A 25,672-nucleotide genomic window follows, 5' to 3' on the forward strand; every position below is an offset into this window, starting at 1 on the left:
ACACACAGGGAACTGAATTAAAGGGCGGTTATCACTTACCTGGGGCAGGGGGTCAGTGCACGTACACAGGAGCTGACTGGCTCCTCCTACCCAAAGTCTTCCCACCAAGCCCGCACACTTCTCACCTAGTGCTCTGCTTCGGAATAGCAAAAGAGGGGACAGGAGGGGGCTGTCACTGGTAAGCCAAGGTTCCCCTACGTGGCCCAGGCCAGTGTACACTGTCTGTTGAGAGGTGGGTGACTTCCTGAGAATAAGTGAGGCTTGGTATGGGCACTTGGGGACAATCAGTTCCATTCTCTGGTCAAAGGTTACACCCTTCTCGTCCCACCATCCCCTCGAAAGAGGCTAGGGCTGGAAAGAAGTCTGAGGTCCAGTGGCCAGGAGCTGTGGTGTCCCCAGCACTGCCTGTTTCTCCCTACTCCCTTGATTTCTCCGCCTTAGTGGGGACTCGGCAGATTCAAAGGCGGTTCCTTCCTTCTCCACAACCCCAGTGTGGGCTATCAGAGGCGTCACCCCTTCCAGCTCCCTTCCCTCTCCATGCTGTCCAGTGGCCGTGTGATCTCTTCGCCACCGGTGATCTCGCGGTTCGGCACTGTCTGGACGGGAAGAGAAGGTGCAAGTGGAAGGGTCGGGTTGTGCAGAACCCGGCCAGCGCTACGGCACAGACTCCAGGCAGCCGAAAGGAGCAGAGAGCCGGGAACCACGACGGAGCCCAGGCTGGGAGTGCGGGCTTATTCCCAAGCGTCCCCACGCCCTAGTGCTTGGGTCGGGAGAGGGCTGCACCCAGCACGCTCCCTCGCTCCCTCGGAGAGGCAAGGTCCAGAAGACCAAAGCTACTGAAGCCCTTCCAACTGGTCACTGAGCCTGAGGGAAGGGAGGGAGGAGGGTCTAGTTCTTGTGCCAAAGTCCACAGGCCTCCCTCCGGGTTCCCTCCGATTCTGCACGCCTCGGTATCCCCTCCTAGCGTTTTTCACACCCCCGCTTCGCTCTAGCGCCTTTGGGATCTAGGGTCCTTTCTCCTACAGGTCTCTCCAGCACTGCAGCCGTGGACCCTAGCGCTAGTTCTCCCCTGAGTCCTCTAAGGGATCTAGCACTCTCACCCCAGAAGCTGCCCCCCTCCCACTGCGTCCAGACCCCTCCGGAGCCGAGCTGGTCAGAGCCAGCTCCTCAGAAACTGAAAAGCAGCGAGGCTTGTAGCGCCGACGGTACGGGAAGAAGAGGCTCTGGGATCCCAAGGCTCCGGGGCTACAGTGAAGGCCGGGAGGATGGCTCTGCTGAGCCAGGCGATTCTGATACATTTGAAACAAGTTCCCCAGTGAAGGCCAGATAAGGGGGGCACAAGCATCGGATGCTAAATTCCACCAAGACGCCAACTACAGTCCAAGGAACTTTAGCCTTTATCTTAAGGGTCCAGCCTTCGCAGAGGTCTACCTAGCCTCGAACCCGGGGAGGGGGACAGGCAGGATCTAGCCAGAGAGATCCCGGAGGGCAAGTGTGCCTAAGGCGCTCCTTCAGGTTCTGGCCCGGCTAGGAGCCAACTCGCCCCTTTTTCTCTCCTGGTTTTGACTCCTACCAGGTACTAAGCTTCCCTCAGGAAATTCAGAGCTGGTCCCTGAGAGGATGGGAAGGCACCCTTTCCCCGCAGCTGTGAGAGAAGCACCTCACCCTGTTCCCTTCTGTGATGGTGATTGGTTGATGATGTCAAGGTCATTTGGGGTGAAGTTGGGGCCAGAGTGCTCTCTCCCACCAGCGCCAGTTTGATGGGACCCTCTAAGTCCCAAAGATGTTTCTGTCAAACAGTGAGGACCAAGTAGAGGACTGGAGGCTGTGCCAGGGCCCCATAACTCTCTCAGTTTGATGAAGCAACAACAGTACACATACATTCAAAAGAGAAAACAAACACATCATTTATTTCCAAGTAAAATAGCTGAATGCAGCTGCATGTACACAAAGTCCTTTGGAGGGAAAAAGAATCACAGGTTTTTATTTCATTTACATTTACATACTCCAAGAAGATTAAGTCTAGACTTTCACCTTTTTCATTCAACAATCACTTTCAGTCAAATACATAACAACTTTTCTCTTTCAAGTTAGTTCGTAATTTAACTGTTATTAAGAGGACAAATGATAAATCACAAACAGTGTGGATAGAGAAGGTACCAAATAGTCTAAGGTTTCACTCAGGCTTTTGTATGCATGTGTGTATGTGAATTATCATTACAAAATGTTTGCCTGTCTGTATAATTCACATTCATTGCAATCATTACATTTTCTCATAAATTAGCGATATAAACAAACATATGGAGACCTCCAGTAAACAAAGAAAATCAATATAAGAGACAACATTTTGCAGCAACTATAATAACAGCATGGGTTACAGCTTGGGGAAACTTCTTTACAAATCATTTAGTCAGCACACACAGGGTGGGGTGTTTATTTAAACCACCTTTAAATCTACAAGAGGAGGTTGAGAAAATTTGCAGAGGATGAAAGTTTCTTTCTGGGTACAATATAAAATGTAGAATTGCACAAGTTGATAAAAGGAGAATGGACATTTGCATGCACTTTTTGGTCACTATCCTATAGACCAAACCTTCTGAGCTCCCATTGTCAAGATTGTGGAGAAAACAAAAAATTATTAAAACGTTTCACTCCCTCAAGCCACTGTCCTTTTTGGTTAATGGCAAAAAGGATTTGCTAACTGCAGCTAGTGGGAAGAAGCACAATGGACTTATTTTTAGCAGAGGTGCCTTTGAAGGAACAGGAGATGGTAAAAATTGCTTGGTTAAAACCTTAGCTTTCCAGAATCTCAGGCAAGAATATCCAGAACCTGAGTGGTTTCCAAAGGAAGCTCATCCAGGTGACCCAACCTGGGCTGAGGGCATGCAGGTCAGAGCAGAAAGCAGCAGGCACACAACTGTGGCCTTGGGGTACATATCCTCTGCCTGCACCCTCTGCCCTCTTTTCTCCAAGTCCCACAACTGGTGAAGAGCCCCCCGCCCCAACATCTGCACACTTCACCAGGTCCTGACCCTGAGGGTTAGGCAGTGCTTTTGTTTTTCCCTTAGCAAGACTTATGCTTAAAGTTGTCTATTGGTGTAGTGTGTAGATATTTTTTAAAAAGAAGTTTGATTTTATCTCTTTAGAAACGGTTTGAAACTAACGGGCCAGAGGGAGTTTGACAGAGAGGAGAACAAATCGCTGACAAAGAACCCTTTACGTTTCATCAGCGTTGTTAGGACGACAAGAAGGAATGTCTCAGATAATAACTCCCACTTCAAAGATTTCTCAGCTCAATAGAAAGCGGACCATCCTTTTTATTCAATCACAAGGACTGCCACTAAAGAAGACTCCACTGTTTGATTTTTTTTCCACTGTGTTTATTTTTCCCCTATTCACTGGGGTACTTGGATAAAATAAACAACAAGACAATTAAGAGAACATGGACTTCTAACTTTCCTGCCATCTTCCCCATCCCCTTGGCCTTGGGCTTTTGAGTTTGTGCCCAGGACCAGCCAAGGCCTAAGGATACTACACCCCCACCCTGGGGAGAAAGATGTTTAGGGGTCTGCAAGAGATTTCAGGGATGGAGGGGCAGCAGGGTAGAGCTGAGAGCCAGAGTGTTTTGTGTTTTGTTGTTGTTGTTTTTGGGTACCCGGGGATCGAACTTGGGACCTAGTTCTTGCAAGGCAAGCACCAGAACCACTGAGCTAAATCCCCTGCCCTGAGAGCCAGAGTGGAAATGTCCCTAGGGCATAGTCTGAACTCCCTGGAACTGGCTCAGGATGGCCCTCTTTCCCATAGTTCCGCTCAAATTCAAACCTACATCCTGCTGGAGATGCTGAGGGGCCTTATGCAAAAACTGAACTAGGGGCTTTCATTTGTTAAGCTTCAGACGTTGCTCTAAAGTCATTTACTCCTGACCCTGGAGCCTCTTTGGGGCACAGTCAAGATGCACGGAGTCCGGCTCCTCTCTTTCCTGAAAGAGTCCCAGGCGACAAAGCCCCCTACATCAGGGTGCAGGTGAACCCCTAAACGTGGGCGAGGCAGGTCCTAGAGAGGAAGTATATACTGGAGAGCACAGTGACAGTATTAAATGGAGTGAAAGCAAAGGTCAGCGCAAATGTATCTTAATAGAGTGTCTGCAGTGAAGTGTGCCGCCTTTGAAGGGGCCGCTCCCCGCGCGCATTTCCATGGCGAGCCTAACGCGGCATGCTGATGCACCGTCAAACTCACACTTTCAACCCCAAAACCCAACTCTTTGAACAACCCGAGCTTGATTAGACCTTTCTCCTTTTCTTTCCCCTCTTACAAACCATTTCCTCGCCTTTAGAAACTCGCCATCAAACCCAAATGCGCCCTCTGATCACCGCAGAAAGCAGAAACAAAGAGGGCTGTGCAGCGATTCAAGCGGCCCTTTTCTTCCTTCACATTATTATCCATTTTTATTATGATCGGGAACAAGTGCCCATTCGCGTGGGTTTTGTTTACCGGAAATTAAATGAAAATGATTTAGTCCGCGTCAAACAAAAATATATACTTGTATACACAAGAAAAAAGGCCTGTTAGACGTAAATATTATGTCCTTAATGAAAAGCCTGGACGGGCTCCAGGCTCGGCCTTTCAGGATTTCAGTGCGACTTGCCCATTGCCATAGAAATCCTAACTTACCATGAAGATGCACCGTGGCGAAGAAACACTGCTTTGTGCGCGGGGCCCTTTGATGTCGTAGGCACGAGATGCAGGAGCTCAGCTGCGCAGGGTGAGATTACCTTGCGAACGACGCGGTGGACATCTGTAACAAGCAAATGAAAAATTAAAAGCGATTAGTAATCTACTAAACATTTTTTATTTCATTTCATTTTGGGGGTTGGGGTGGAAGACAAAATGGGGTGCTTAGGAACGGGAGAGCAACGAGTCTTATTGGTAGAGGGGCACTTTGCAAACATCGGCCAAGGCAAGTTCGGTGGATGTCCTTGGCGCCTGGGTAGTGGGGCTGGTGTTTCCGCTATGGAGTCGAGATTTTGCTCCACACTGCTGTGCTCGGCCGGGCGGCCTCTGCGAGCTATTGTAGTGGGGTCGAGGAGGGGATTGCATTCTCCCTTTCTCAACCACAGATTCATCAAAGATGTAGGTGGAAAATTCCGGTTTTTATTAGTGGTAATAAAAACTGCCTTATTCCACTTCAATCCTTATTTTATATTGGTTATTTTAAATGATGCAAGTTGTGCAGGGTGGAGGAGACAAGTGATAGTAGTTGGATGGAGTCTGAAGAGGAAAGAATAGAAGAAAATCCAGCAGCCTGACAGACCCAGATATGTATACTCCAGCTTTTATTTGCTGGAGACTGGTCTAAAGGCCATAGGAGTGTCAGGCAAGTGCTCTACCACTGAGCTACATCCCCAGCTTCAGGACCTACCTTTTAAAATTGAGCTCCTTATGGGGTTCCCCTAGCAGAAAACATTAACCCCTAGTTACACTTGTTTCCGAATTCTCAGGGAATTGGGATGGGTCTATCAAAGGTTTCTTTGTTTTCTACTTCTTGTATTTTTTCTTCAAATCTTAAGCGAGAGAGTTTGGGGGCAGCCTCATCCTCCCAGTGGAGGGTGGCAGATGAAGAGACAGGTGCGGATTTTTTGTTTCCCCTTTGGTAATGATTGCAAAAGCCTTCCACTCCCCCACCCCCAACATCTGGTTCTTTTTTCTGGTGATTTCATACTCAGCTTATGAAATACACATTCAACCGAGCCCCACTGGGTGTTTGCCTTCACAATATTTATTATAGCTTATTTTTCATAGCCCCCTTCAATGTAAGTCAAACATTAGTTGTGGTTTTTATTTAAGCACTGGGGATTGAACCCAGAGACTTGCACATGTTAGGCAAGCATTCTAGCACTGAGTTACTCCCCCAGTCCTATTTATTTATTTGAAGAGAGTCTCACTAAGTTGTCCAGGTTGACCTTGAACTTTTGATCTTCCTGTCTTAGCCTCTTGAGTAACTTACATTATACTGTTTGGTTTTCAACAAAAGCTATCACTTTCACCCAGACACTTGCCTACATCTAGCACTTTGGCTCTGGAGGCCTGGACTCTGATGTCATCAGCCAGCTCCACACTCCCAGCCCAAGTATCCACAAGATTTCACAGGCAGGGCCTGGACATGCGTGAGGCAGGAAAGGGACCTTCAGAGACCTCACAGCATGGACTACTGAAGCCTCTCTATCACTCTTTTGTCTGGATTTCCCATTGTTTAGGACTCACTGACTACCTCATGTATCCCAGGTGCATCCAGTCTGTGGACATACAGATAGGCAGACAGATGTATCTGTATAGGGGCCAATTTTGCTTGTGGAAGAATAGGAACACCCTCTGATCTCCTTTATAGAACTGACTGGAAACTTTGGTACATGGTGGTTTTTTAAAAAGGATAGCTGAGGAAGAAGAAAGTGGAGGGCAGCAAAAGAGAAAAGAAATGAGAGGCAAGAAAATGACTGTGGAATTTTGTCTGCCACTTTTCAGTATTTAAACTTCAGACCTGGTAAGAGGAGGAGGCACAAAAGGGAGGGTCTGACTAAGAGTAAGGAAGGGAGCAACCCAGATCATAAGGGAAATATTTCCCATTCTGTGAAGCCCTCCAGGACTTAGTGGCTGTACTTATATCACCTGCAGTTGCCAGAATTGCACAAAAATTCTAATATGTATTTTGTTCAATCGGTCAGTCTCTTTATCCCCAACATTGGTTTCAGGTTAGCCATGAGAGCAAGAGTAGTAGTCAGAACAGGGGTGGCGGTGCAGGGTGAGACTGTAGAATAAATGTGGTACCTTATTTACGTTTTTAAAATAAGGAACATGATCTCAGCATATTCAACGACCTCTAGGAAGTTTTAGTGGTGGCCTGCCTGCTGCCTGCCTGCCTTTCTTTCATTTCCTCCTTTCTTCTTGTCTCCTGCTCTCCCCTCCCTCCCTCGCCTCATCCCTCTTCAAGCCTCAGGAACCCGGGGCGTAGGCTCGCGGACGGTGTACGCTGCAGAAGCAGCAATCACAGAAACAGCCCTAATCCTGGAGGCGGCGGCGGCAGCGGCAGGGCCAGGAGGTGGCGCGGGACTGGGGGGCGCGGCAGGGGCAGCCGCAGCGGGGCCCGCTCCCTGACACACGTACCATTCGCTCAGGTCCGTGCCACGCACCACCACCGCCCCTGAGGAGGCCACCAGGGGCTCATGGCCGCAGTCCGACGAGGGCGACAAGAGGGCAGACGGGGTAGCTGAGTCGTAGCCAGAGCCGGGCGGCGGGGAGCGACCATGCACCTTCATGTGCTTACGCAGAGAGCTGGGGTGCGTGTAGCACTTGTCGCAGCCGCGCACCTTGCACGTGTATGGCTTGTCGCTCGTGTGCACGTGCGAATGCTTCTTGCGGTCGCTGCTGTTGGCGAAGCGCCGCTCACAGCCCTCGAATTCACACCTGAAGGGCTTCTCGCCTGGCAGAGGCAACGCAGAGACGTTAGTGCGCGTGGGCCGAGTCCCAAGCTCACGATCGCGCCCCACCCCCCTGTTTTTCACTTTCTGCAAAAGAACCGTGAAAGTATTTCAGAAATCCTTTTCCCGCGTGCCTCGGGTCCAGTAGCCTTATCCCCAGCTCAGAGAGCGCCCCGCGCCCCGCACCCCTCTCCTACACGCCTCCGCCCCTCCCCCTCTCCAGCCTGGGCCCTAGAGGGAGGGTAAGGGGGAGGAGCGACCATGACTCCATTTTAGTCGAGTTTCCATTCTCGAAAATCCTGATCTATTTGGGTTGTTTTCTTCCACATTTTATCCACTCAGTCCAGAAGCACCTTTGCCTTGAATATAGAGTTGACTAAAGGGCTCACATCTGCTCGATTTAAAGTCGCCATTCCAGCCAAACGTCTCTGTCACCACCCCCCCCTCTCAGCAGTCCACCGCGCACACACCCCAACCTGGCCCAAACAGTTTCTTGAAGTAGGTCTTGTGCAACTGCCAAGGCAATGAAATAATTTAAGAGGATAGAAAACCTATGCTTCCAGCGCGCAAGGTGGGTTCTTGCTTCAGGAAAAGGTATTTTAGACAATGATTCACCTCAAAGGCGGTTTTTCCCTTCCACCTCCCACCCTCCCCAGGGCAAACAAACATTTACCAGCATTCTTCAAATCTTTCCTAAGCCATTCCAGATCCCTTTGATATGTTCGCCCGCAATAATATTTTATTACACTGCAGCGCCCCCGAGACACTGTCGCGTGTAGCTGGTGCCTCAGTCCAAACTGAACTAAGTCCTCAGACCACCCCCACCCCGCGGCTGGACCTCGCGAGCCTGAGCCACAGGCCAGAGCGGAAGGATCCTTCCAGGCCAAGTGGGATCTGAAGTCCCCCCGCAGTCGCTCCCTCGAGCGCCGCAGCTTCGGAATGAGCGCAGCTGCAGCGGGTAGCTGAAGTTCGGCTCCGCGGAGCACAGGGCAAGCACTTGGCCTGGAAAGACCCGCTAGGGACTCGGATCGGTGGCTGCGATTCCTGGTGGAGCCGAGGGAAGGCGCGAGCCCACATTAGTGTCGAAGTATTGGCCGAACCAAGCCCCAGTCGGGGAGCTCCCTGCCGCCTGAATTAGCAGGCAAGTTGGGGAGGAAAGGACCCCGAGAACCCGGAAGCCCAAGTTCCGGCCGGAGCTGCAAATGCTGCAGAAATGGGGGTGGGGCAGAGGGGTCTGGGAGATTTAAACAAACGAACGTCGCCAGGCGCTCTGCGTTGAGGGAACCGATACCTAGCTCCTAGTCGAGGAGCGAGAGGTGCAGGACTGAAGTGCCGCTGGCTTTGTGGTTGTTTCTCCCGCTGCTTCCAGGAAACACAGAAGCTTTCTGGCAGGTTTGAACAAACAAAGCCTCAGTTCCCGAGCTCTGTTGAGGCAGAGGTTTGCACACGATCTGCTTCTCCACGCAGGCAGTGGCATGGGAACCCAGAGCTGTGGCATCGCCCAGTCGTAGGATTCACCGCCTTCGGTAATATCGGTAGCACACTAGGCCCTTTGGAAGGTGCTGGCCTCTGGTTTGACGGAGCACCGACATCATTTTTATGAAAAAGTGGGAGAAAGATTCGGAATAAATATCCTCATTTGCCCCTCTTTTTCTTCCCTTTGATCCCTCCTATCAGCATCTGCAAACCCAAAACTTTCCTTCCTTCCTTCCTTCTCTTTCTGAAACCACAAAAAAAAAAAAAAAAAAAAAAAAAGGCGCAATTCAGGGCCTGAAAACGTAAGCAAGATTTTTCTTAGGAAACAGGAGGAATAGAATTTGAGGCCGATTCCTCTTCGCGGGGTGTGTATGTGTGTGTGGGGGGGTTCTGTCACACATTTATCCAATGTAATGAGCGGCCTCGTTGGACATTAATGTAAAACAAAATGATTTCGCTCCAGACGAGGAGGAGAAGAGAAAACAGCAGAGTACTGAGGTGTTTCTGGCGGCCAGGAAATTCGCAGGCCCTCGGGAGGCCAGGTGAGGCCGCGCCCCGGAGCTGCAGGAGGCGCCCCGGTCTCCTTGTATGACACTCTGTCCCCCTCCCCCGCCGCCAACACCCGGCCTCCTACCCTCCCCTCCCCCAGGTCGGGGCGCTGCACCCTGGGTGGGTGGATGAATGTGGTGTGCCAAGCTGGGCCCCTGCAGCCCGCCCGGCGCGGCCTGCGCCGGAGACTGCGCTGCGAATCTCCCAGAATCTCCTGCCGGGCTTCGCGGCGGGAAAGGCTTTCTTCCCGGGCCTGAGCCAGGCTCGCACCGCAAAGTTCGCGAGTGTCGGAGCAGCCCGGCCAGCGCCATTTTCTCGCACTTGTGGCTGGCTCTGGTTTTCCCGGTGACTCCGCCCCGGCGCGATCTCGCCTCTATCTAGGATCCTTGGCCCTCTCTACCGGCGGTTGGCTGAGGTGGGGAGCCCCGAGCCGCAGGGTCCGGGGAGGGCGCCGCGCTGCTGGGTGGGGGCAGAGCGCGGCTGCCGCCCGCGCCTCCTCGCCACGGTACCATTGTTCCAGGATCGCCGTGACTACCACAAAGTGAAACCTTTCGGCTTGGGCTGCCGCCTCTAAAGCCAGGCCTGGGATTCAGATCCGCGAAAATCTCAACTTCTGAGAAATCTGCTCCTGTTCGCCGCTTCCGCGACTTGAGGAAATGAAATGCCATTAATATTTGAAAAGGCGATTATTTTCCTGTTGCATCGAGAACTGTCTTCATGAATAATTTGTAGTGAGGTCTATTGCCATTTGAGAAACATTTTCTCTGTCTCTGTCTCTCTTCTCTATCATTACTTAGGAGGGGGATTTGAGGGAACCGCCGGAGCAGGAGAGGCTCTGTAGACTTTTTTTTTTTTTTTTTTAATCCAAGCAGTAATGAATTAAGACTGGGCGAAAAGAACGCACAAAATTCTGCTGTGAATAGATGTAAACCTGAGAGCCAGCCCCAGAGCGCTGAACTTGCTTCTCTGCTGTAGGTCGATTGCGCTAAGAATTTAACCATTTTCTGCTTCACAGGCTTCAAACAGTGGGCCAACAAAGAGCAGTAAAAGTTTGTTTGTTTTAAAAACCCTGTCATTAAAGATGAGTTCCTTCTTCAGCTCAGGACTGCGCGTCTACCTTCTAGGTCCCCGGCAGCCAGCTCCTGGTGTGGCAGGCCTGCATGCATGTGGGTTTCAGGGATGTTCTCCTGCTCTCCCCCGGGGTTACCCCGAAACAGGGGCAGATGCGTTTGAGAGGGTGGGTGCCCCCAGAAAGAGCCCGAGAAAACCGCATGGTTCCAGAAATGAACTACAGGATTCAAAGTGGACTTTGGTCTTGCCAGTGTTTGCCAGTGTGCTAGCCCTGGACCTGCAGGTCCAGTGAACGAAGAAGTCAGAAAGAGATTTAGCAAGCTTCTCTCTTCAGCACTACTAACCTAGGGCAGTTCTTTCACTCTAATGATTGTTCCTGTTCCAGGAAATACAGAAATGAGCAAAGCAAGGTGCAAGATAGTGGAAGTGGAGCACCAAGCTAGAACTTATTCAATCTTCTTTCTCCACGAGTTCCTTTTTCTTGCCCCCAAAATGGGGAAGGAGAGAAGATGTTGACCTCTTAAACCTCGAGGAATTGGGAGAAGTAAGGAGAGTACAAACAATGCCTGCTAATTAATGTAACTTCACAGGCTATTCTGGAAGTGTGGAAACTTTCTTCCTTCAATTGTATTAATTAGAGATGCTTCTGACCAAAAGAGTTCAACTTTGCAGGCTCTTGTGTGGAGCTCCTTTTCTTCCTGTTAACTGGAACTAACAGATGTGGTTGACACATGTCCCTATTTCACTTAACAGCTCTGTAAATGACATTTAAGGTGGATGGTTCCCATTGGGTCTCTGCTAAAATAAGAGTGAGGGTTAGCAAAACGTGCCTACTATTAGAGCAGCAAGGCTAAGGAAGAGGGGCAAAAGTTAACCCATGAGACCCTCAAATTTTAGAGAAGGAACTAAGGGTCTGATGACCCCTCAGTCTAGGTGCTGATCAGTTTGTCCAGCCAAAGGGAAAAGAGTTCCGTGACAGGATTCCAAAGGGAAGGAGAAAAGTTAGGCAATTGTTCCCATGTCTTGTAGACTTGGAGGAACAGCGCTGTTTTTTAAAATGCTTTAAAATCAAAGTACAGGGACTAGGATGGTTGCTCAGAAGTAGAGCGCTGACCCAGGATTCCTGAGGCCCTGGGTTCTATCCCCTGTACCTGGGGCAGAGCAGGGGGGGCGGATCAGACTCCATAAGCAAGGGGCACCATTTACCCTTGTCCCCCAGCTCAGAAATCTTGCAGTATCCTCCCTGCACTCAGCCTCCGGAAACTTCTGTGATTCTAAGAATAGAAGTGCATAATTAATATTTTATGAATTCGGCTCATGGAAACAATAACAAAACACCTCCCTCCTCCCCTCATTTGGAATTTGAGGAAATCCAGGCTTCAGGGCCTGCTTCCCCAAAAGGTCCGCACGAGACAGCGCCAAATACTGACCTGTGTGAGTTCGTTTGTGTATTTTGAGATTTTCTGATCTAGCAAACACCTTCCCACACCCCGGGAAAGGACAAGGGAAGGGCTTCTCGCCCGTGTGCACGCGGATGTGATTTACAAGTTTGTATTTGGCTTTGAAGGGCTTGCCCTGTCGCAGACACTCCTCCCAGAAGCAAATGTGGTTGGCCTGCTCCGGGCCGCCGACGTGCTCCACGGTGACGTGCGTGACAAGCTCGTGCATGGTGCTGAAAGTTTTGGAGCAGAGGCGTGGGGGCACAGGGCCATCGGCCGCCAGCCACTTGCAGATGAGCTCCTGTTTGATGGGCTGGCGCATGTATCGGAAGAAGGCGCCAGGGCCGTGGGGCGCGGCGAGGTTCACGGTCAGGTTCATGCCGCCGTAGCCGTGCAGGGCTGCGGCAGCTCCCAAGGCGTCGCTGTGGGCCGTGGGCCCTGGCGCAAAGGGCTCAGGCCTGGCGTACATGTCTCCAGGGAGCCCCAGACGCAGCAGTCCGTTCAGAGGACGGCTGTGGGAGGCCTGGTGAGGCTGCTCATGAAGGCCTGGGTACACCGAAGGGCTGGAAGCGGCGGAGAGCTGGGGGCCATGGTGTCCGGAGATGCTACCTGTTGTCGAGACAAATAGCTCGCGTGAGAACGGTGGCCGTGGGCTGCTCGCTTCCCCGGGTCCCGGGGGGCAGGCCCAGCCCAGCCGCACCTCGGCTCTACGGCTCTACCGTCAGCGCAGGGATCAAGAGGCAGTCGACGCCAGTCTTGAACACTGCGGTGAGAGCGAGGCCAAACGCCTGCGCCGCGTTCTGGCTGGGCTGCTGTTCTGCGAAGTCCCCTGCCGCGCCATGAGCTAGAGAGGGAAGGTGGCGGTTGGATAAGTAGAAGGGGCAGTAGTGGAGAGGACAGCAGGGCTGAGTTTGTGGGTTGGGGGGGGGGCAGCCTCTGCTCCAGAGGGTTTCGACCCGCGACTCAAGTATACTTTGGCGGCCAACACTCCGGGGAGTGACACTCTGCCCAGGAGTGGAGGTGACAAAAGTGGTGATGTTGAAGGTGGTTATTAGGAGATGGCGGTGCTTCGGAAGAGCCTCAGCCGTGCATATTAATTTCAGTGGCCCGCTGGAAGGGGAGAGAGAGGCTTGCCATCCCGGGCCGGAGCTCCCAGTGCTGGTTGCTTAATCCACTGTCACCTGACGATGGGGCGAAAGGACAACCTCAAAAACGAGCAAAGCGCTGGGGGGTTTTCCCCCCAAGTTTTGGGTTTTGGCTTTTCTCCCCTTCCTCTGTCTGTGTCTTTATGCCTACATGAAATCCTGTTCACTATAGAGGCAGCAGCAGGACGCTTGAAGAAATGAATAGAAATTTGGGGCCATGGCCGGGGCCCAACGCGAGGAACAATCGCCTAGGTTGCCCATTGGCCCACCGCCCAGTCCAACGTCAGCAGTGACAGGTCCGGGCTCACAGGGCGCGAGCGCGAGCTCTCTCTCTCTCTATCTCTCTCTCTCTCTCTCTCTCTCTCTCTCACACACACACACACACACACACACACACACACACACGCGCGCTTCCTTCACCCTCTACCCCCACCCCAACAGCATTTCTTGCTTCTACTGCTCATGCGCTCTGACCCAGACATAGATTCTTTTCTCTTCTCTTTAGCCCCCTCCCCTACTCTCCTGAAAGCTGGGTGAATCATCTTTGCCTCATGGCCCCTGGAAGTGAGCGAGGCTGGGTTATGCCTCGTTCATTCGTTCACCACGACCTGAGGAGAGGTGTTGGACTGCGTGTAATGTCCTGGGGCAGATCAGGGTACCCAGATGGTCCAGGAGGATGGGCAGCACCAAGGACACAGCTATGTAGGTCTGCTTGGGAAATTTGTCCTAGGAGCTGGGAAGAGGAAGGGATAGAGATCCAACAGCGAGCAGGAGAGTACAGACAAGGTTCTCAGGAGCAAAGAAACTCCTAGCATAGCAGTCCTTGAGCCCAGCTGTATTTTTTCAGTTTCCCCCAAATTTCACTTTCCTCCATCTACCTAGTACTCTTTCTAGCTCTCACTTCCTCTAAACCCCCTGCCATCTTTGGGCTTCCTTCCTGTTTTCTTCACCCCTGCCCCCCTTTGCTTTCTATTCTTTCTCTATTTAGTCTTGTGGGAATGGTGCCCTCAGAGCCAGTTGCTGCCACTGAAGAACACCAGAACTGGGCCCGAGGCAGTGATGGCCTGGCAGAGGCTGGTCCCTGAACTCACCTCAGGACCTTCTGAGAGGGCCCTTTGAAACGCATGCACAGGCTCAACTAAGAGGAATAGGTCCTTCCACTTAGGGCTGCCTAGACCCATCTCCGGCCCTGAGCTCTGTAACCAGATGGCAATTTTGGGGAAAAAACTGGGGAATCTCTCCATCTTTCAGCTCTGGCCACTTGTTGCCTTCAGGCCAAGCCTCTGTCCCTATCTTTGCTCAACTTAGGGTAATATATTTATATATACCACATTTTGCAGGCTCTATTAGAGAGGCCTACTCACCCTCTAAGAGCCTGGACAGAGAGAAACACCAGTGAGGTGCTGTGAGAGACGGTCAGCTGAAGCAAACTTTCAGTTCTGGCCCAGTCGAGTGTGGCGTAAACACAAGGGAGTGTCCTTTGTCTGCACTGACCAGCTAGGGTCAGCTGCTTCATCTGGCGATTTAAAGGACCGCAGGCCCCAACCCCTGCCTGCTCACTCCAGCCAAAAATGCCAGGCGAACTTCTCAGACCTCCCTGGTGGCTGTAAAAAGCAACACCCCCAACCCTCAGCAAAGAAAGGCTTGAGCTTTTTAACAGAAATTTAAAAGATTGAATAAAAACTGCATTACCCATTAGCAGGGGTAAAAAGTTTGGACAGATTACATGGAACCCTAACTCAGAATTGATAGGATTGCACCTCCCATCCTCAGCACCAACAACTATTCTTATATATTTCCTGGTCAGTAAACCAGGGGTTCTTTTAACTTTAAAAAAAAATCTACTTATTTATGAAGGCTGAAAGATTCTTTGAGACTTTCTTTATTTAACACATTGTTCCCCCTCAGGGCTGAACTGCAAAAAGGAATTAACTTCCACAACAATTTCTTTCCCCACTAGTTTGGGTGTTTCTGTTCCTCCAGCAAGAAGGACTTAAGCAATTCTACCAATGGATTCAGTGTTACCATTTAAAAAAGGCAAGAGCATTTGACTCCCTACCAGTCTGCTTCTGCTTTCCAAACCAAGGTCTTCTACTCAGTAATTTGTTTTGTTTTCCACTCAGTAGTTTTGAAAACAGACTCAGAGGTTTATCTTTTTTTCCTAGGTTTCATCCTTTCCTGTACTCTCACCTTGTGGGGTTTACACCTTCACCCACAGGGGTCCTTCTCTATTACCCTCTTAAAAGACTGTCCAGGGCTGAACCAATGAAGGACAAAGGAAAAAAGAAGACAGAAAAAAAACAGAAATGTGTTCCTCCTTGGGACTTTTTACCCGGCTGTTTCTACTATTCATACCTCAAGACCCAGCTTAATCAGCATCTGTGGTTTTCAAGTTTAAGTTCAGGAACACTTCTGCAATAGAACAGTGATTAAAATATTTTCCCTCCCTGATACCTAAATGACCTACAGCTAACTGCTCAAGATATCTGTCAAACTCACCATCCACCTTGGATTTAAGGCTCTAATTTATGTGCTGAGGATACAGCTCAGTGCTGTATCCTCATATGTGCAGGGCCCTGGGTTCACCAGTACTGCAAAAAAAAAAAAAAAAAAAAAAAAAGACTGATTTGCACCAACACTGTGAACCTATCAGAAGCTTTAAATAACTGTATGGACAGAATAAGGGATCTCTTTGGAAATTTGTTGAGCCTGATGAATTCCTAATAGGCCTGTGTTTGCTGGTCATATTCATAATAAAAGAAAGTGTTAATTTCCATTAGCAGGTTATAGAAGGAAAGAATTTTTTTCCCTTCTAAGTTCATGAACCACTTGAATTTGAAGCAGTAACTCTATGGCACCCAAGGATAAGAAGCAGAAGTTTTATAGACATAGATTGGTAGTCTACTACACACTGTCTCTCACTAACTCTGCCCTTGAAAAGTTCTGAATATTGTCTATGACTTTTCGTGCAGGCAGCAAAAAAGGCAGACACATCTGATTCAGCCAAAATCACTGACAGTATCCTGGCCCCATGGAGCTCCTTCCCAGATGCAGCCTTCTCTTGAACCACTAAAAACATCTGGACTCATCCCGGATAAATGCTTCTTGAGTAGTTAGGGGTCAGTCGACATGCAGGTCATTGAGGTTGCCTGATTCTTGCAAGTTCTTTGGAGCCATATGGTCCATACCTCGGTTGGCTAAACATAGCAATGGGACCAGACATTCTTTTACAAGGGCATTTCCCCAGAGACAGTGATAGGGAAAAAATAAACTCTTTTGTATCCATTAATATTTACAGACAAGGGATGTTGGGCAGTTGCATTGGGTTCTTTAAGGTGCATCTCTAAAATCAGCCTTGAAGCATTATCTAACTAAACACGTGACAGGTTGTGGGGCATCAATATCTGGGAGGTATATTTTAGTTTTCAGAGGGATCCCTTTGGGATTTCATGAAACAAGGGTCTTGGGTTTCAAGAGTCAGTAAGTCAGGCAGTAATAGCATGTTGTCCTCTCACTACTCCTTAGAATTTTTCTTTCAGGAACTTATGTCACTGCACTTGCCTCCAACACCCAATGCTTAACTGGAGAATTCTCTTCTTAAGCTTGGCTAGTATTATAGTATCATCAGGTCCACTGTCTTCTTGATTTGTAGAGAAAAGAAACAACTGAAGCCTGGAAGTCCTTAGCAGATGTAAAAAAAAGAAGCACTGAAAGCTTTAAGGGAACAGAACCAAACACCACACCTCAAATATCCCACAGGCAGCCAGGTGTGGTGGCACACATCTGTAATCCAAGCACTCAGGAGGCTGAGGCAGGAAGATTCCTTTGAGTTCGAGGCCAGCCTGGGCTACATAGTGAGTTCAAGACTGGCCTGAACTATATAGGAAGACCCTATCTCAAAAAATAAAAGACAAACAAACAAAAATTCCCTTAGTCTCCAGACCCTCTGTGAACCAGTGCCCAGAATTATGCCCTAGGCACTTTTTCTCAGTACAACAAGACCAATGCAATGGCATAAACAAGTGATTTTCTAGTCCTACTTTCTAGAAATAGGGCACTTGGTGGCCTACCATCTGCCAGAGCTCCTCACATTACAGTACTGGCTCAAATGCCTGACCTCTCTCCCTTGGAAAAAAAACTGGAGGAGATTATAAATCAATAGCTGGGCCTTTTTTCCATTTTGGTCTTTTAAGCAATGTTAAATGAGGATTATTTGTTGCAGATTGTGTCTAGATTATGGTCTCAAGAATTGAGGGCCACTACACAGCCTGACCAAGCAGTCTCTGTGATCTGAATGTTCTGCTCCTAGATCTGTAGCCATTTGTTCAGTTCTTTTTTCCTTGTTTTTGGCCTTGTTGGCACCAAGAAGGAGGATCATGTTTTTTAGAGGCTACTCAGAAACAGACTTTGGGATTCTTGCAGTGGGAAGTGTCTCTTATGAAAAGAGTAACTTAAACCCCAGAAGCCTGCCCATTTGTTCAAGCCTAAATTGTGCAAAGGAGATGAGCGCTAACAGAATTTTGGAAAGAAAGTAGGAAATTCTTCTTTACTATGGAAACATGAGCCTTAATCATCATTAAAAGAACTGAATATGAAAGAAAATATACTTGGATAGAATTTAATTTCCAAGCAAGGTTTCTACAAAATGTCTTTTGACAAAAGATTAGGAAACACTGTAAAAAGACATTTCAAAACAGCAGAATCAAAGAATCAAAACAACTGAATTTACATAATAACCACATCTTTCTTGCTACTTTTGCATTCACATCATCCCAATAAATAATAAGAAGAGAGTTCCTGAGCTATTCCCTTAACTTTTTTGTTAAGAAGGTTGCTTTGCCTACCAACAAGGGAACATCTTGGAGGCAACAATTAGCTAGTGGTATGTGGGGTTGAAATGAGAGAAACTAGAAGCCTGGAAGGGAAAACATCCAACCCTAAATCATATGCTTATTTTAAATGGAATATTAAATTAAATTCCTCACAATGAAGGTATTCCTGACAGAGAGGCTGTCAGTCACTCCCTGTTCGTTCAGACACCACATTGTGGGAATGTAGTCACTGCCACATTGCAGAAGGCTGGTGTCCCTGGTAAAGATGATGCATATCATGTAAACCCCATCACCAAGATCAAAGTCTGCTTCTTTCATGGAAGCCAATACATGTCAACCCTCATTCCAATCAAATCGTCTGGAAATGAATTCAAGATGAATATGTCATAGAATAATGTGACAGTGGAATTGCAGAAGGTCAGGGGTGATTGTTTCAATGAAAGAGTCGTCAAATATTAATTCTAGCACGTCCAGATGAGTAGGCATTGAGGGGGATTAGCTGGCTGCTGGTGGGATGTTGTGTCATTGATTTGTGTGCTAATGTATCGAACACCAAGGTGTTGTTCTAAGTTTCATTTCAACTAAAGAAATACACCCAAACTCAAAACTAAGCACAACTAAAAGAGGAAAAAAAAGCTTTTTACATATACAAAGCAAAAACAAAAACAGAAGTCTCACTCCTTCAGTAAACATTTCTAAAAGGATTTTCACTTACTCGACTCTTTCAGGGTGTTTCGGTAAAGCCTCAATCGTTTCCTCATCACCAATGAGGTCTTGTATCTCATTTTCTGATTTTGAGCCTGTTAAGGAAGAAGTGAGGGACAGTCACTGAACAATTCATAGGTGTTTCTACAGCAAGAATCTGTGGCCTGAACACGGAATGAAAGAAGATGTTGGTCTGAAAAAAGTCTTCCAGGCTTTCTTTGACCGTTTTCAAATTTGGAAGCTAAGAAAAAGAACTCTGCTGGAACTGCTCATATTTATTGCAAAATGATATGTCCTTGATAACAAAAAATATAATTTTCCAGCTAGACTTTCACCTGAAATTCGTGTGTTGCTCTGCCTTGCAAGTGGAAGTAAATACTCTTTTGGTCAGTGTTCAAAAATCTATGACTTCCAGAATTTGAAATTATTGTATGAGAAGATCTCATTATTTATTCAGTTTTATTATTGAAGCCTAGTGAGGTATGGTGAGGAAGTCCTCAGCTCTCCAAGAGGTTAGTTAGTAGGTTAAAATCTTAGTTGTATGTGTTGGAACCGAGAAAAGACAAAATTTCTTTGCAGTTTCATTTCTTGCTCTGTCTATGGTGGTGTGGAATCCTTTAGCCTCAGATGACCCACACCCCCCAGGCCCATTTAGGAGCCACCATTGGTTAAATTTTTAAAGTTAATTTATAATTCACCAGATTAAAAAAGTACAATTTGGTCCAGGCTACCTCTGTTTTACAGTTGAGAAGGTTGGAAGTAACACCCCCTCCTCAAGATATATGCACTACTTGTCAGTGGCTAGAGCTACCAAGCTTTTGGCCATTAGAAATCCATAAAAGCATCCTGAGGAACTCTAGCTGAAGGCAGTGGAGGAACCAGAGGTGGTCCACCAAGTTCCAACGCTCAATTTGCCCTAGAAAGACAAACAGTCATTCAAAAGGTCTCAGGCTGGACAAACAGAGCAAGCCCTCTGTCAATGAGGACTGTCTGCATGTCTCGACACTAGCCCACAGAACAAGCAGTTGTTTAACTTGTTGAACCACAGGCCAAATCCAACTGGGACTCTGTTATCTCAAAGGGTATCCAGTTCCCTATGTTCAAAGATCTTTCTCTGTCCCCTGCACCCCCAATCTGCACTGTAACTTGCTTAGTTGTTTCCATCCTCCCCTCTCCCATCTTTTCTATGTCCACTCCTGAGACGTGGTAGAGGTAAACTCACCTTTTCCCAGAGGATTTTATTTAGTTTCAGTTCTTTCCCCAAAGTAATAGCTCCTTCCAGCACAGATCAGGAAAGAAAGGAGACCCAACTTTGCATTCTTACAGAAAGGCAGCATGCTGGGTGTCCTCGGTCTGAAATTTCCTCGTGGCAGGGTATCTGGCATGGACAAACCCTGGTTGGTTGGCAATAATAGAATTTACTTTTTTGCTTCTGAGGGAAATGGGTGTGAGGTTCCCAAAAGACCTCTGTCTACCCACTTCTGCCCCAGCCCAACTTTTAATAGGTCTGGGTCCCTTCTGCACCAGGTCTTGTCAGCCCTTTGAGCATTACAGACTGTTCTATAGGTGTGCAAATAAGTGTTGCAGAGGTCGGACAAGGGCAAGTAACAGAGGCCTTGAGAAGCTTGAAGCAGCTCAGTTACCTGGCCTATGCAGAGAACCCGGTAAACATCTCTTTTGGTTCTAATTCTGACACCACTTAGCAAGCTAGTCATCTGGCTCAGTTAGAAGGAGTGATAAAGCTTGAGAACTCCTGGGCCCCTAGACCTAAGGTCCCCAGGATATAGGAGCCTGGAGCATGGCTAGGTTTGATTTTCCTCAAATGCTTGCTCCTGACTGGGTCTTCCTACATCAGCCGGCCAGGCACCAAATAATTTGGGAGCACATCCTGCGGTCACACTGGAACCTGCCTTCCACCCTAAACCTTGAGAAGAGGAAAGGGTGTCAGGGACCCTCAGTGGGTAATAGTGCCGGAGGAGAGCCAAAAAAGTAGGGCAGTAGGAGGTGCAAAAGGGACTATTTAGGGCGGGAGAGGCCACACGTAGTGGGGCCGACCTAGTTGCCACAGGCCTGCCCAAGGTCAGAGGTCAACCGCAGCTAGTGGTTTCAGTTCCTGAGCCTCCGGACTCTGGTTTAAGTGCAGGCACGCCTTTGCCACCATGCCTGGCTCTTCCTTACAGCTCAGCCCCAGCGGGCGCTGAGCAACAGCCCTAGAGGCCGGCTGAGAGCTACGGAGCCAAAGAGGAAACCTGCGCCTGGCCGCTGTCTGCTGTCTCCCTTCGCCAGCTGCACTCTGCACCTCTCTGGCTACCCTCTTTGGAGCCCTGAAGCTCCCGGAAGTTGAGCTGGGAGACTGGGTTTTGCGGAAGACCTGTTCTCTTTCTCCAGGTGTCTAGAGGGAGGAGCTCGGATTTCCAGGAGCTCGGTGCTGAGGGCTGGGCAACCTCTAGGTGTCCAGGGTAAAGTTTCTATCAGTGGGTCACCTACAGGTTCCCCAAATGCAGGCGCCTGAGATAGAGGAGGGAAACCGGTGCAGCGGCGGGGTCGCTACCAGGCCAATACTGTCGGAAAGGTAGGAGAAATATGACCTGGTAATCCAAAAGGAATTTCTTGCAGGCGACGCTTGCCGGCGGAGACTTAGCCCTCCAATGCCTCCTCCCCATGTTTAAGACTTCGCAGACTCCCAGCTGTCCCTGTGGGGCATTAGTCAACCCCAAACTTTCGAGCTCAGCTTTCGAAGTAGTGCTGACTCCTCGGTTCACAGCCCAACTCTATTTCCTTTTTACTTGCCCCTAACTTCCAGTGCCCCTGGGTCTAGCGTGGCGGTCAGAATCCTAGAGGCTGCGGCCTGCTCCCCAGAGAACTGGTTGCAGCTCTCACATCCGAGAGAAAGAAAGCCCAGTCCAGAATCCACAGCCCGCAGCTCTCTGACAGCGGAAACCCAGCGGTCAGCGCATGACCAGCGTGAGCGAGGGCACCGAGCCGGCCGCAGCGGAGCAGCCCGCATCCTCAGCCGGGATGAGAAGTTCCCTCACGGTGTTGCCAGCCCCTCTAACTTGGCTTTTTGACCCTCGGGAGAGCAAGCCGAGATTCCCCGGAATCCCTGTAGAGGCTTGGCAGAGAAGCTACCTGTGAGGACCGCCCCACCCCCGGCTTCCCAGCACCCACCCTGCTCTCTCCAAGCGCAGGGGCCCCTGTGCCCTTCTTATGCCCACGGTGGGGCAGCCAGGCAGTTTACAAGGAAGGGAGGCGAGACAGGCGGGCAGCAACTATTCTCGGTAGGAAATCCATTGGTCCTCCCTGCGCCCCCTCCTCCTGAGAGGAAGGGATGGACTCTTCCTCAATACTGCCCCCTCTGTGGAAGGGCCCCCTCCTCCCCTTGGAGTCAGTGGGGGTGGGGCCTGTATCAGAGGTTGGGGGGCAGTGAAGGAGGAGATGGGGAGAAAGTCTGGCTGGGACCCTTCCCCCAGAGCGGTTTGGGTGCCCCCACAAGAACACTTGCTACGATGCTGCTGGGATACAGGTCTCTCGTCTCTGCCCCCTGGACTTCAGTACTTACCCTGCTCCACCTGTTGCCAGGATCACCTCATTTCTGCACATCACTTCGGTGTAGCTGAGGGGGGACCTCAAACCCCTCCAAGCCTCTCTTTTGTGGTTCCATTGAGGCGGTCATCCTTCATGTCTCCTTTGCCAGCTTTCAGGAAGCAGTTAGGGAATGTATGATGAAGCAGAAATGAGCCGTCAGGATGATATTTTAATGGCTTGTATGTCACGTTGGTGCATGTGGCTTTGAACTGGAGCCGTTTGCGTTTCCTGCAGAGAGCGCCGCAAATCCCACTTGATAACTTCTACAACCCACAACTTTTTTTTTCTCACATTCACTCTTACCCTATATATCTGGATGGGTTTCCTAAAAATACCCTCTTGTCAACGTCCCCGTTGGATTTTCCACAGACTGGAGAAGAGAAGACTGACTTTTCTGTTTTGAAGAATTATTTTTCCCTCCCCCTCCCAACGGGTACCCTTCCCCCTCAGGACCCCTCCCTTGGTTTTTTTCTTTTTTTTGAAAGGCAGACGAGGTAGGTTCAATTTGTTCTCCCCAGTGACAGCAGTAGTACAGCCTCTAGAGAAAACTTCTCTTTGCATATAAGGTTTTCTCAATTCTAGTATTCAACTTCCCATTGTAGGTACCAGAAATTATTGAGTGGCTCTAATATTTCTTTTTTATATGCAAAATATATAATATATTTTTAAACATGCTCAAAACCCTTTCCTCCTCTCCTCACTGAGTTCCATTCAAAGTTAGTAGAAAATGCTGGGCTGCTGGACTCAGACTTGTTGCCGGCGACAGAACATTTATAATTTTTTTTACACTTTCTAGAATTCTCATTCCCCAGCACAAATATTCAGCCAGATCCTTTCAGACACAAGGAAACCATATCAGACACAAAACCTGACTTTTGAGTGGAGAGAGCATAGGGAAGGAGCAGCCCAGCTTGACATCCCCAAACCAGAACCTAGTCCTGGAGAAGACCAGGAAAGCAGAAAGGCAAGGAGTGGCCACTGCGGACCCTGCTTTCTTCTAAGCCTGGGAAGCCAGAGCTGGCGACAGGGGGAAAATTCATTTTCATTTTGCTCTCGCCAGGGCACTGGTGAGTTTCCTAACTGGGTTGCCCTTGAAAGGATGAGTTGAGGTTTCTTTGTCTGGAAAGAGAGTTTAGGGCCCTGATTCAGCTGCAAAGAAGCCAAATGAAGTTAGAAACAAAGGGCAAATTGAAGGATTCCGACTCTTGGCTTTTTGTGTTTTCCTTACTAGAAAATAATTAGACCTAATGAATATGCAGACGCTCCGGCTAAACCCTGGGCTGAGCTGCTGGGTTTTAAACAGAGCTGAGGAGAAATGCAACCTCCCCCCCCCCCGCCCCCCGCACATCTCTGTGCATTTTTTGAAATGCATAAATGTTGCTCGGTTTAATTGATTGAGTCACAGGGATTTTTTTTCCCCCTGCTTTTAAGTGCCATACTCCTCTACCTTTCAACAATCATTTTAATATATAGTCAATGGCTCTTTGTGGATGGGACAAAAAGCAACTACGCGCAGTTTTTGAATAGACTTTGCGCTGGGCAAAGACAGGTTAATCGAGGGCCGCATCGCGAAAACAAGCGAGTGTTGTATGTTTGCACTGAATCCAAATGTCTGCATTTTCCTAACTAAATCAAAGGGAGTGTTATTTCTTTTTCTGCTCACTCATCTGAAGGTAAGTAAATTTTCTCTGGCGATCAAAAGCCTGGTCGGCCACAAAGACCGCGCCCGCTGTTTCCACCGTCCTGGTGTGGCGAGTTTCGGAATTTCAATAACTGTGACAAGGGTGACTGATTCGTGAACTAGAAAAGGTTTGCATGTCACAAAATTTACATTGGTCCTATCTATCCGGGATTTAAATACCAAAAAAGTATTCGGGGATCTCTAGGGAGCTTTGGGTAGCCCAGACAAACAATGGCGCGTTGGGAAATTTACAGTTTTACCTGATTGAAAAGGGCCCGCGATGGGAACAGGAGTGCAGAGGGAGGGGTTAGCGAGGGTAGCCAAGTGTAGGGGGGAGAGACAGAGAAACAGAGAGAGAGAGAGAACGTTTTCAGTTTCCCATTTAAAGAAAAACAAACCAAACCAACAAACCACAATAACCCAGAAAGTTAAGAGCTCTCTAGTCCACCTGTGTCTGTCTGTGTGTGTGTGTGTGTGTGTGCGCGGGGGGCGTCTGCAAGAAGCCTGACTGATTTGATAAAAGTGAGAAAAATTGAGGCTACCGGTTACACTGAGAGATCATATTTCTAGTAAAGAGAGTGGAGTTCCCTAGTGTTCCCGAGATCTTAAATTATAAACAGGAGAGGGACCAGGCAAGAAGGAAGCAAACTTCAAAAGAAGCAAATAACAAAAGCCTCCTTTGCTGCCCTTGAAGGGAGGAAAAGGGGAAAAGAAAGAAAAGAAAGTTGCTGAATCGGGACATTCTGGAAGTGCCTTTGCTGTGTTTACCAGCCCAGTTCACGCCTCCAGCTCTCAAAGACGCCCGAAGTCTCTACCCTCTAATCGCTCAGCGGTTAGGGGGGCAAGGGAGAGAAAGACAGAGAGGGAGAAACAGAGAGAGAGAGAGAGAGAGAGAGAGAAAGAGAAAGAGTGAGGAAGGGAGGGAGAGAAGGAGAGAAGGGGGAGACAGGAAGAGAGAAAGAAGCAGAGGGAGAGAGAATATGACTATGAGACTATGAGAAGGAAAAGGAATCATGGCAAAAAAAAATTCCGTGAGAAGAGGGCAAAAAATTTGGCTAAAAAAAAAAAAGTTGCTACTCCTGGCAGCCCTGTTTGTCAAAAGGGGATGTCAAGCGCTTTACAATACCTGGGATTGATGAGGCGGGCGGGCCAATGAGCTGCGCGCGGCGCCTCGGCGCGCCCGCCGTTGGCGCGGCGACTGCGGGCGGGGGGAGCGCAGGCGCACCAATCAGCGCCCGCGAGACCAGCACGTGACGCCTCCCCCTGCTCCCATTCATCAAGGGGGGGACGGTGTCGTCTTTTCAATTCATTTATCTGCAGGAATGATTGCTGCTATCAGTCTCGCGCTCACCGCCCGGCTGAGGAGGTGAAAGTTTCTCCCCAGGAAGATAAACCGCAAAAGACAATATTGTGCATGATTTGCGCCTTTTCTTTGCCTTTTTCTTATTCCCCCCCCTTTTTTTTTTGCAAAAAGCTGAGAGGGAAGAAAGAGTAAAGAAGCGAAGAGCCGAGCTTGAGAGAAAGGAGAGAGAGAGAGAGAGAGAGAGAGAGAGAGAGAGAGAGAGAGAGAGAGAGAGAGAGAGAGAGAGAGAGAAAGAGAGAGAGGCTGGAGAGAAAGGACGAGGGGTAGTGGAGAAGTGAGGAGGGACGCGCGGCGCGAGGCGGAGAGGGCGAGCAGTCGTGGCTCCGGCGCTCACATCCTCTATGCCACAAATCC

General features: G+C 49.1%; 2 protein-coding genes across 6 annotated transcripts; one reads left to right on the plus strand and one right to left on the minus strand.

The window, feature by feature from the left end:
* Nucleotides 1–1,882: 1,882 nt before the first annotated feature.
* Zic4 (Zic family zinc finger 4) lies at nucleotides 1,883–22,686 on the minus strand. 5 transcript variants are annotated; one of them, XR_015440854.1, is made up of 6 exons: nucleotides 22,249–22,686; nucleotides 18,700–18,784; nucleotides 11,999–12,616; nucleotides 11,775–11,842; nucleotides 7,159–7,474; nucleotides 1,883–4,795 (listed from the first exon to the last, which is right to left on the minus strand). XR_015440854.1 is itself a non-coding variant. In XM_087186305.1 (6 exons), coding segments are annotated over exons 2-6 (1,128 nt in total). In that variant the 5' UTR covers nucleotides 18,770–18,784; nucleotides 22,249–22,686; the 3' UTR covers nucleotides 1,883–4,794. The 5 variants fall into 5 exon arrangements, 4 of the variants coding, with proteins under 4 accessions (XP_087042431.1, XP_087042432.1, XP_087042433.1 ...); XM_087186305.1 differs by having other exon boundaries at nucleotides 11,720–11,842; XM_087186306.1 differs by lacking the exon at nucleotides 22,249–22,686 and adding an exon at nucleotides 19,912–20,900 and having other exon boundaries at nucleotides 11,720–11,842.
* On the plus strand, nucleotides 21,039–25,529 carry LOC147825278 (uncharacterized). Its single transcript, XM_087186308.1, has 2 exons — nucleotides 21,039–21,261; nucleotides 21,493–25,529. The coding sequence occupies exons 1-2, from the start codon at nucleotides 21,188–21,190 to the stop codon at nucleotides 21,755–21,757; spliced, it is 339 nt and encodes a 112-aa protein (XP_087042434.1). The 5' UTR covers nucleotides 21,039–21,187; the 3' UTR covers nucleotides 21,758–25,529.
* Nucleotides 25,530–25,672: the final 143 nt, after the last annotated feature.

Source organism: Heterocephalus glaber, unplaced genomic scaffold (assembly GCF_053883595.1).
Source record: "Heterocephalus glaber isolate CG9 unplaced genomic scaffold, H.glaber_assembly_v1.0 deba00001504, whole genome shotgun sequence".
NCBI lineage: Eukaryota > Metazoa > Chordata > Mammalia > Rodentia > Bathyergidae > Heterocephalus > Heterocephalus glaber.

Excerpts from the sequence above, each read along its gene's own strand:
- Zic4 (XM_087186305.1), bottom strand. The coding sequence starts at position 18,769 with ATGAGATACAAGACCTCATTGGTGATGAGGAAACGATTGAGGCTTTAC. Across the intron at positions 12,617-18,699 it reads AAACACCCTGAAAGAGTCGA|GTAGCATCTCCGGACACCAT; the intron begins GTAAGTGAAAAT and ends TCTCGACAACAG. Across the intron at positions 7,475-11,719 it reads CCCCCCCTGCTCTGCCCCAG|GCGAGAAGCCCTTCAGGTGT; the intron begins GTACAGGGGATA and ends TGCCTCTGCCAG.
- LOC147825278 (XM_087186308.1), top strand. The coding sequence starts at position 21,188 with ATGCAGGCGCCTGAGATAGAGGAGGGAAACCGGTGCAGCGGCGGGGTC. Across the intron at positions 21,262-21,492 it reads AGGCCAATACTGTCGGAAAG|TGCCCCTGGGTCTAGCGTGG; the intron begins GTAGGAGAAATA and ends CCTAACTTCCAG.